General features: G+C 32.5%; 2 protein-coding genes across 2 annotated transcripts; one reads left to right on the forward strand and one right to left on the reverse strand.

Moving 5' to 3' along the window:
- The first annotated feature begins 42 nt into the window (after positions 1 to 42).
- Positions 43 to 2987, forward strand: LOC119610079 (protein takeout). Its single transcript, XM_037965171.1, has 3 exons — positions 43 to 173; positions 2227 to 2601; positions 2667 to 2987. Exons 1-3 carry the CDS (start codon positions 71 to 73, stop codon positions 2966 to 2968), a joined length of 780 nt encoding a protein of 259 aa, XP_037821099.1. The 5' UTR covers positions 43 to 70; the 3' UTR covers positions 2969 to 2987.
- A 1184-nt stretch (positions 2988 to 4171) lies between these two features.
- LOC119610080 (protein takeout) lies at positions 4172 to 9218 on the reverse strand. The gene is made up of 4 exons (XM_037965172.1): positions 9093 to 9218; positions 4811 to 5049; positions 4547 to 4732; positions 4172 to 4486 (listed from the first exon to the last, which is right to left on the reverse strand). The coding sequence occupies exons 1-4, from the start codon at positions 9196 to 9198 to the stop codon at positions 4244 to 4246; spliced, it is 774 nt and encodes a 257-aa protein (XP_037821100.1). The 5' UTR covers positions 9199 to 9218; the 3' UTR covers positions 4172 to 4243.
- Positions 9219 to 11783: the final 2565 nt, after the last annotated feature.

Below are 11783 nucleotides of genomic sequence, written 5' to 3' on the forward strand. Positions count from 1 at the left end.
GTTTCATCATAATTATCATTATAGTTAATTAAACATTCATAGTGTTGACAGTTTTGGTGTGTAAAATAGAATGTCCTACTTCAAATCATTTTTAAATATTATATGGACTTTATTGTTTATCTGGAGTTTAGTAGCTGCTGCTCCACCCGCAAAAACAGAACGTTCCAAATTGCGTAAGTTAAATTAGGGGAAATATTTGATACATTCAAAATTATTAAGCCATTTTCAAGTATTTGTCAGGAATGTTAGTCTGTAACTCGAATTGTAAAGAAAAATTTTCGAATTTGTATATTTTCAAATCGAAATATGGAATAACTTTGCAGATTTTAGATTTTTTTGTAATTTGAACATGTTGAGTCCATTTAATTGAAATTTTAAAATTGTACTAATAACAAAAAGTGTACCTTTTAGGTTTTGAAGAAGTAAACTAGACTATAGACTATACTATAGACTAGACTATAGACTAGACTATAGACTAGACTATAGACTAGACTATAGACTAGACTATAGACTACACTATAGACTACACTATAGACTAACCTATAGACTAACCTATACTAGACTATAGACTAGACTAGACTAGACTATAGACTAGACTATAGACTAGACTATAGACTAGACTATAGACTAGACTATAGACTAGACTATAGACTAGACTATAGACTAGACGAAAGACTAGACGAAAGACTAGACAAGACTATAAACTAAACTATAGACTAGAATATAAACTAGACTATAGACTAGACTATAGACTAGACTTTAGTCTACACTATAGACTAACCTATAGACTAGACTATAGTCTACACTATAGACTAACCTATAGACTAGACTATAGACTAGACTATAGACTAGACTATAGACTAGACTATAGACTAGACTATAGACTAGACTATAGACTAGACTATAGACTAGACTATAGACTAGACTATAGACTAGACTATAGACTAGACTATAGACTAGACTATAGACTAGACTATAGACTAGACTATAGATAGACTATAGACTAGACTATAGACTAGACTATAGACTAGACTATAGACTAGACTAGACTATAGACTAGACTATAGACTAGACTATAGACTAGACATAGACTAGACTATAGACTAGACTATAGACTAGACTATAGACTAGACTAATAGACTAGACTATAGACTTACGAACTATAGACTAGACTATAGGACTAGACTATAGACTAGACTATAGAACTAGACTATAGACTAGACTATAGACTAGACTATAGACTAGACTATAGACTAGACTATAGACTATAGAGGACTATAGACTTAGACTATAGACTAGACTATAGACTAGACTATAGACTAGACTATAGACTAGACTATGACTAGACTATAGACTAGACTAGAGACTAGACTATAGACTAGACTATAGACTAGACTATAGACTAGACTATAGACTAGACTATAGACTAGGACTATAGACTAGACCTATAGACTAGACTATAGACTAGACTATAGACTAGACTAGACTAGAAGACTAGACTAGACTAGACTAATAGACTAGACTATAGAACGAGACCGATAGACTAGACTATAGACTAGACTATAGACTAGACTATAGACTAGACTATAGACTAGACTATAGACTAGACTATAGACTAGACTATAGACTAGACTATAGACTAGACTATAGACTAGACTATAGACTAGACTATAGACTAGACTATAGACTAGACTATACTGACTAAAGACTAGACTATAGACTAGACAATAGACTACACTATAGACTAGACTATAGACTAGACGATAGACTAGACTATAGACTAGACTATAGACTAGACTATAGACTAGACTATAGACTAGACTATAGACTAGACTATAGACTAGACTATAGACTAGACTATAGACTAGACTATAGACTAGACTATAGACTAGACTATAGACTAGACTATAGACTAGACTATAGACTAGACTATAGACTAGACTATAGACTAGACTATAGACTAGACTATAGATTAGACTATAGACTAGACTTTAGACTAGATTTCAATTCCACTTTTTCATTTCACAAAAATTGTCGTTTTCTTTTTTAAGAAGGAAAATAATTCCACTTTCGATCGGAATGGAAATTGGTGGCAGGGCCCGAAGATTTCATTTGATATCGAAATTGAGCAGTTGAATATTCAGTAAAAATGTGTTACTAAGTTTTTCAGAAGGAATTATTTTCTCATTTCATATTTATACTAATCTACACTTTCTCTCGCATTAGCATCCTTCGTCAAAATTTGTCGTCGTAATGATCCAAATCTAAATAAATGTGCCCGCAGTGCTTTAAATTCGCTTAAGGATCGTTTACAGGATGGAATACCGGAACTGCATATACCGGCTACAGAACCATTAGTAATACCCGAAATAAAAATGAATCAAGATACAGGAGCGGTTTATGTGAAATCGACCTATAAAAATATACACATTTATGGTTTATCGAATTTCACCATTAAATCGTTAAATATTGAACCATCTAAAATGAAATTCACTACTACTTTGATGTTTTCGAATATAACCATTAATGCTGACTATGAAATTGATGGTAAAATAATGATGATGCCTTTGTCGGGTTCGGGTCCTTGTAATGCAAATTTCAGTAAGTTTTTTTTTAATTGTTTTCATTTTCGATATTGATCACTAATAGTATGTTTTTGTTTATAGGTGATGTTGCTTTGACTACCGTTATATTGGGTGAACGTCAAAAGAAAAATGGTCGTAATTATTTGAAGATTAAGGATATCAAAGTCAACTATGATGTGGGTAAAGTGAAATTAAATTTGAATGATTTATTCAATGGTGATAATGATTTGGGTGATCGTATGAATTCATTTTTAAATGAAAATTGGGATTCTTTGTCGGAGGAATTGAGACCTCTATTGGAGAAGGCCTTAACCGAGGTGGTCCAGTCGTCGACTGATAAACTTTTTAAAACATATAGTTATGATGATTTGTTGCCATTGTAAAGTGAAATATATTTTTAAGTAATCGTCATAAAAAAGTTAAAATTATTATTTATAAATTCACAAATATTTATATTTTTAACATCTATTTATAACCATTTTATAAGAAATATATTTATAATAAACTAATATTTTATGATTTGAGAAAATTATATAAAAAATTAAGATCGTTTACAGATTAAAACAAGTAAGAAAGTATAGTCGGGCGTGGCCGACCATATGATACCCTACACCAGTTATGAATATTAAATGTGATTTATTTTTCATAATAAAGCATTTATCTTCAATATTCCCTTGTTCCGATACATTTAAGCAATTTATGGATGAAAAACAAATTTTCTGAAAGAGGCTTTATATGGGGCTAGGGGCAAATATGGACCAATCACGATAAAATTTTGTGAATATATTTATATTTACATAATATTTTATTGTGCTGAATTTCATCGCGATACTTGTGTTTATAAGATAATTTGGGACATTTAAGTAATTTTCTGAAGGGGACTTTGTATGGGAGCTAGGGTCAAATGTGGCCCGATCTTTATGAAATTTGGCAGGGTCATCAAGACTTCTATAAAACTTAGTTGTGCGTATTTTATCGATATATCTGTATATTTAACATAATTATGAGCTCAGAAGCCCTTTTCGGGGGGTTCTGTTCTATGGAGGCTAGGTGAAATAATGGACCGATTTTAACCATTTTCAATAGGCTTCGTCCTTGGGTCAAATAAAACATGCGTGCCAAATTTCATCCAATTATCTTGAAAATTGCGACCTGTACCTTGCGCACAAGGTTTACATGGACAGCCAGCCAGACGGATGGACGGACGGACATAGCTTAATCGACTCAGAAAACGATTCTAAGCCGATATTTTTGTATGTTACAAACATCAGCACAAATCCAATATACCCTCCCCACTAAAGTGGTGTAGGGTATAACTAAGATTGTTTACTGATCTGCTATTAAACGTAAGGCTCTTTAGGGAACTACGATTTAAGTAAAGATATGTATGTAGTTTACAGAACAAAAGGAATGATAATTTCGGAAAGGAATCTGTGCTAAAAATACCAGGCATTTTATAAATCTATTAATAAATTATTTGTTTCTATGACAGCACAATTAAAGTTTTCGCTACAAAAAATCAAACTTTACTTCAATTTATTATTATTATTTTTAACAATTTATTATAAAATTAAATTAAACTCTACAAACAAATTAATAAAACTAAAATAAATACAACAAAATATTAAATAAAACATATTAATAACAATTCATTTCAATTAAACTAACCACAATTTCAAAGGCATTTTCGAGAATACATTATTCCATAAACCATGAAATATATCGGCTAAACCTTTTTCTAAATCTGGTCTTAATTCTGAAATAACCTCATTACCGTTTTGATTAAGAAAAGCATTAATGGAAGCAGCCAAAATGTCATTGCCATTGAAAAGATTCTTAAGGTGAATACGCATATTGCCCACATTAAAGGTGACTTTCATATCATCAATGTGTATAATTTCCTGAAATTAAACCAAAAATTAAATCAAATTTCTTATTATCTCTATAAATTCCATACTTACTTCTGGGGAATTTCTCAAACTTATGCGTGTATAAACAGCTGTTTTGACATCTTTTAAAGCTAAATTTACATCACCATTACCGATAAGAGGCAATAATAGAATATGACCATTTAGATTATATTTGGCTTTAATACGCAGAATTGGTATTTCCAATTCGAAATTAAGGATTTCTTTTCCAAGTCGAGACTGTTTGGGAAAAGAAATTTTATTTGTTAGAATCAAAGTTTAAATTTTTATCAGAGGTTTTAAGCAAATAACATACACTGCTCGTTTCACTGTGGCATTTGAAGGCCCACTCACGATTAAATTTTGAAAACCTCCGGCTAATATTAAATTTCCACTACCTTTTTTCACGGATACCTGATCAATGTGTAGCGGTTCAAATCCCCTTACACCAATTTCTGGTATACCAGCTGCCAGTGCTGGAAAACATCCCTCAAACATTTTGCGGAAACATTTGTTTTCATTTGGATTGTTTCGAGGGCAGGTTTTTAACCAAGTTGCTGAAATTAAAAAATAAGGTTAAAATTATGCTACTTCAGGGATGGAAATTTAAAAATTTGAAATAGTACATACATAGTACAAACTCATAACTAAAAGAGTACTTTTAAGGTTTTAAGGCACTAAACTAATTTTCTGCTAAACCAGACTTTAGAATAGACTATGAAATTGTCTATATACTAAGGATTAGACTTTAGAATTTATACTATAGACTAGGCCATAGACAAGACTATAGACTAGCGAATAGACTAGACTATAGACTGGGCTATAGACTAGACTATAGATTAGACTATAGACTTAAATATATGCTAGACTATAGGCTAGACTATAGACTTAAATATATGCTAGACTATAGGCTAGACTATAGACTAGACTATAGACTAGACTATTGACTAGACTATAGACTAGACTATAGACTAGACTATAGACTATAGGCTAGACTATAGACTAGACTATAGACTAGACTATAGACTAGACTATAGACTAGACTATAGACTAGACTATAGACTAGACTATAGACTAGACTATAGAATAGACTATAGACTAGACTATAGACTAGACTGTAGACTAGACTATAGACTAGACTATAGACTAGACTATAGACTAGACTAGACTATAGACTAAACTATAGACTAGACTATAGACTAGACTATAGACTAGACTATAGACTAGACTATAGACTAGACTATAGACTAGACTATAGACTAGACTATAGACTAGACTATAGACTAGACTATAGACTAGACTATAGACTAGACTATAAACTAGACTATAGACTAGACTATAGACTAGACTATAGACTAGACTATAGACTAGACTATAGACTAGACTATAGACTAGACTATAGACTAGACTATAGACTAGACTATAGACTAGACTATAGACTAGACTATAGACTAGACTATAGCCTAGACTATAGACTAGACTATAGACTAGACTATAGACTAGACTATAGACTAGACTATAGACTAGACTATAGACTAGACTATAGACTAGACTATAGACTAGACTATAGACTAGACTATAGACTAGACTATAGACTAGACTATAGACTAGACTACAGACTAGACAATAGACTTGACCACAGACTAGACAATAGACTAGACTATAAACTAAACTAGACTATAAACTAGGCTACTATAGACTAGACTATAAACTAAACTAAACTATAGACTAGACTATAAACTAAACTAGGCTACTATAGACTAGACTATAAACTAAACTAGACTATAAACTAGGCTACTATTGACTAGACTATAGACTAGAATATAGACTAGATTATACACTAGACTATAGACTAGACTATAGATTAGACTATAGACTAGGCTATAGACTAGGCTATAGACTAGACTATAGATTAGACTATAGATTAGACCATAGACTAGACTATAGACTAGATAATAGACTAGACTATAGACTAGATTATAGACTAGACTATAGACTAGACTATAGACTAGATTATAGACTAGACTATAGACTAGACTATAGACTAGACTATAGACTAGACTATAGACTAGACTATAGACTAGACTATAGACTAGACTATAGACTAGACTATAGACTAAGACTATAGACTAGACTATAGACTAGACTATAGACTAGACTATAGACTAGACTATAGACTAGACTATAGACTAGACTATAGACTAGACTATAGACTAGACTATAGACTAGACTATAGACTAGACTATAGACTAGACTATAGACTAGACTATAGACTAGACTATAGACTAGACTATAGACTAGACTATAGACTAGACTATAGACTAGACTATAGACTAGACTATAGACTAGACTATAGACTAGACTATAGACTAGACTATAGACTAGACTATAGACTAGACTATAGACTAGACTATAGACTAGATATAGACTAGACTATAGACTAGACTATAGACTAGACTATAGACTAGACTATAGACTAGACTATAGACTAGACTATAGACTAGACTATAGACTAGACTATAGACTAGACTATAGACTAGACTATGACTAGACTATAGACTAGACTATAGACTAGACTATAGATAGACTATAGACTAGACTATAGACTAGACTATAGACTAGACTAGACTATAGACTAGACTATAGACTAGACTATAGACTAGACTATAGACTAGACTATAGACTAGACTAGACTATAGACTAGACTATAGACTAGACTATAGACTAGACTATAGACTAGACTATAGACTAGACTATAGACTAGACTATAGACTAGACTATAGAATAGACTAGACTATAGAATAGACTAGACTATAGAATAGACTAGACTATAGACTAGACTATAGACTAGACTATAGACTAGACTATAGACTAGACTATAGACTAGACTATAGACTAGACTATAGACTAGACTAGACTATAGACTAGACTATAGACTAGACTATAGACTAGACTATAGACTAGACTATAGACTAGACTATAGACTAGACTATAGACTAGACTATAGACTAGACTATAGACTAGACTAGACTATAGACTAGACTATAGACTAGACTATAGACTAGACTATAGACTAGACTATAGACTAGACTATAGACTAGACTATAGACTAGACTATAGACTAGACTATAGACTAGACTATAGACTAGACTATAGACTAGACTACAGACTAGACTATAGACTAGACTATAGACTAGACTATAGACTACACTATAGACTAGACTATAGACTAGACTATAGACTAGACTATAGACTAGACTATAGACTAGACTATAGACTAGACTATAGACTAGACTATAGACTAGACTATAGAATATACTATAGACTAGACTATAGACTAGACTATAGACTAGACTATAGACTAGACTATAGACTAGACTATAGACTAGACTATAGACTAGACTATAGACTAGACTATAGACTAGACTATAGACTAGACTATAGACTAGACTATAGACTAGACTATAGACTAGACTATAGACTAGACTATAGACTAGACTATAGACTAGACTATAGACTAGACTATAGACTAGACTATAGACTAGACTATAGACTAGACTATAGACTAGACTATAGACTAGACTATAGACTAGACTATAGACTAGACTATAGACTAGACTATAGACTAGACTATAGACTAGACTATAGACTAGACTATAGACTAGACTATAGACTAGGCTATAGACTAGACTATAGACTAGACTATAGACTAGACTATAGACTAGACTATAGACTAGACTATAGACTAGACTATAGACTAGACTATAGACTAGACTATAGACTAGACTATAGACTAGACTATAGACTAGACTATAGACTAGACTATAGACTAGACTATAGACTAGACTATAGACTAGACTATAGACTAGACTATAGACTAGACTAGAGACTAGACTATAGACTAGACTATAGACTAGACTATAGACTAGACTATAGACTAGACTATAGACTAGACTATAGACTAGACTTTAGACTAGACTATAGACTAGACTATAGACTAGATTATAGACTAGACTATAGACCCGAATCCGAAAATCGCTTCAGTGCTCACAATTAGTTTAAATATTCTAGTATCTGTACAAAAATCAGTAGATCTAAAATGTATCATATTTTTTTTTTTCAAAAATTTTTCCTTAAAATAAGAGGCACGTCAAATCAATTTCAAAGTTACATTGGAAATGAATGTGCCATCAAAAAATATTTTTCTGGATTTCAAATTTACGATATCGCTACTTTATTGTTTTTAAAATTTTCGCAAATATTTCACACACACTAGAACCAATCTATTAAAACTTAATCCTTGAATCCTAATAGGATATGAAATACTTGTATAAAAATTCCATTTAATCTTCAGGATGTCACCAAAACTTTACTCTTTTTTAAATTATTAACTCTGTTCTTAAGAATATTTACTTCTTATTTGTATGTAACTTGTAAAAAACTCCATTTATTTAAAATTGCAATATATTTGTACAACAATCTTCGTAATTAATCTTTGAATTACAATAAATAACACTAATTTCATTTGTTATTTATCTCATTTTGTTAAATTTCAAATTTCAATATCCTGGAATAACACTTTCCAACTTTTATTCCTTACGTTTTTCTTTTAGCTGTGGTTTATCATTCTTAATTTCACGTGTATAAGACGTCACTGTTGTTATGAAAACTGCAACCAAAGTAAATAATTTATAAGAAAAAAACATTTTTGTTAACGTTAAAAGGATTTTCAAAAACATTTTACAAAACAAAAGTTTTTTTTTTTAAATTTTAAATTAAAACCGTCACTTATAACCGTTGTCTTTCACGTTTACAAACTTAAATGTTTTCTGCAGTATTTCGAGACAAAATATCTTGCATTATCAATAGCTATTGTATCTGCAAGTGCGGGCCAAAACCGGTCAAAGACTCTAAAAAAAAACCCAAACCTGTTGGTTATTATGGGTTTTTAATCTTGTTTCTTCTGCATCAATGAAATGTTAATATGCAATAAGTTAAGTTTTAGGGGGAATGGGTGTTTTGGTTTGGTAGGGGCGGTTGAAGGGGGAAGTGACGGATTGTTGGGGGCAGGAGGGGGGGGGGGGGATCAGGGAAGGAAGGCGGGCGAAGACGGAGACGAACGAACGAACGAACGAACGAACGCGAACTAACGAACGAACGAACGAACGAACGAACGAACGAACGAACGAACGAACGAAACGAACGAACGAACGAACGAACGAACGACGAACAACACGAAGACGAACGAAACGAAGAAACGAACGAACGAACGAACGAACGAACGAACGAACGAACGAACGAACGAACGAACGAAACGAACGAACGAACGAACGAACGAACGAACGAACGAAACGAACGAACGAAACGAACGAACGAACGAACGAACGAACGAACGAACGGAACGAACGAACGAAACGAACGACAACGAACGAACGAACGAACAACGAACGAACGAACGAACGAACGAACGAACGAACGAACGAACGAACGAACGAACGAACGAAACGAACGAACGAAACGAACGAACGAACGAACGAACGAACGAACGAACTAAAAACGAAACGAACGAAAACGAACGAACGAACGAACGAAAACGAACGAACGAAACGAACGAACGAAACGAACGAAAACGAACGAACGAACGAACTAACGAACAAACGAAGAACGAGAACGAACGAACGAACGAACGAACGACGAACGAACGAACGAACGAACGAACGAACGAACGAAGAAACGAACAACGAACGAACGAACGAAAACGAAGAACGACGAACGAACGAACGAAACGAACGAACGAAAGAACGAACGAACGAACGAACGAACGAACGAACGAAACAACGAACGAACGAACGAACTACTAAGAACGAACGAAACGAACGAACGAACGAACAACTAACGAACGAACGAACGAACGAACGAACGAACGAACGACGAACGAAACGAACGAACGAACGAACTAACGAACGAACGAACTAACTAACTAACTAACTAACTAACTAACTACTAACTAACTAACTAACTAACTAACTAACTAACTAACTAACTAACTAACTAACTAACAACTAACTAACTACTAACTAACTAACTAACTAACAACTAACTAACTAACTAAACGAACTAACTAACTAACTAACAACTAACAACAACGAACTAACTAACTAACTAACTAAACTAACTAACTAACTAACTAACTAACTAACTAACTAACTAACTAACTAACTAACTAACTAACAACTAACTAACTAACTAACTAACTAACTAACTAACTAACTACAACTAACTAACTAACTAACTAACTAACTAACTAACTAAAACTAACTAACTAACTAACTAACTAACTAACTAACTACCTAACTAGCTAACTAACTAACTAACTAACTAACTAACTAACTAACTAACTAACTAAAACTAACACTAACTAACTAACTAACTAACTAACTAACTACTAACTAACTAACTAACTAACAACTAACGAACTAACTAACTACTAACTAACTAACTAACTAACTAACTAACTAACTAACTAACTAACTAACTAACTAACTAACTAACTAACTAACGACCTCGTACTAAAATCACTTAATATCACTGTAGCGTATACTTTTGTTCAGGCTTGATCGACTACACTTTCTTACTTTTTTTGCACTATCCATTCATGTAATATTTACTTGGTCATTATGTATTGTATTATGAATGGATAGATTGTAAGTAGAGGCAATTGTATGCTGGTTGGTATGTGCCGATAAGTTAGTTGCAACAACTAAAACAATAAATAAACTACCGAATGGAAATGTAAACCATGACATTAAGTCAGTCAGTCTGTTTTGAAGAAAATAAAAACAATGAAAGTAGTTTTCAAAAAAAAAAAAAAAAAAAACAGGTTGAGGAGTTTAGTGTGTAAGATTGATGTACAGAAAAAGAAAAAGAAAAAAAGTATTGTTAACAACTTTTCTTTGGGGTTATTTTCCTTTAATACCTTTTATTTCTGGAAGTAAAAAAAAACAATTAATTTAACCATTAAACGAGGTATTGTTATTCTGTGTATCCTTGATCGCCCTAAATGAAGTGTATATGCTATGTCTTTATGGAATTCTGTGACAATCTAGTTCTGTTCATGAGCCTTTCCGTATTAAGTATGATAAACAGTGATTTAGAAACGTTTCAATTTGGATATAGTTCAGTATCTCGTGAACTATTGGGATTATTGTAAAGAATTTTTATAAAGTCGGTGTTGGGTATTTTAGGATCTGCTCTGTAAATGGAAAGTTGGGCACTGTATAGCAGACAATCC

The sequence above is a fragment of the Lucilia sericata genome, unplaced genomic scaffold (assembly GCF_015586225.1).
Source record: "Lucilia sericata isolate MDLA Ls3-8-SP2 unplaced genomic scaffold, ASM1558622v1 Contig001113F_arrow, whole genome shotgun sequence".
Taxonomy (NCBI): Eukaryota; Metazoa; Arthropoda; class Insecta; order Diptera; family Calliphoridae; genus Lucilia; species Lucilia sericata.

Excerpts from the sequence above, each read along its gene's own strand:
- LOC119610079 (XM_037965171.1), top strand. The coding sequence starts at position 71 with ATGTCCTACTTCAAATCATTTTTAAATATTATATGGACTTTATTGTTT. Across the intron at positions 174-2,226 it reads AACAGAACGTTCCAAATTGC|CATCCTTCGTCAAAATTTGT; the intron begins GTAAGTTAAATT and ends CTCTCGCATTAG. Across the intron at positions 2,602-2,666 it reads TCCTTGTAATGCAAATTTCA|GTGATGTTGCTTTGACTACC; the intron begins GTAAGTTTTTTT and ends TTTTGTTTATAG.
- LOC119610080 (XM_037965172.1), bottom strand. The coding sequence starts at position 9,198 with ATGTTTTTTTCTTATAAATTATTTACTTTGGTTGCAGTTTTCATAACA. Across the intron at positions 5,050-9,092 it reads ACCACAGCTAAAAGAAAAAC|CAACTTGGTTAAAAACCTGC; the intron begins GTAAGGAATAAA and ends TTTTAATTTCAG. Across the intron at positions 4,733-4,810 it reads ATGCCACAGTGAAACGAGCA|TCTCGACTTGGAAAAGAAAT; the intron begins GTGTATGTTATT and ends TTTCCCAAACAG.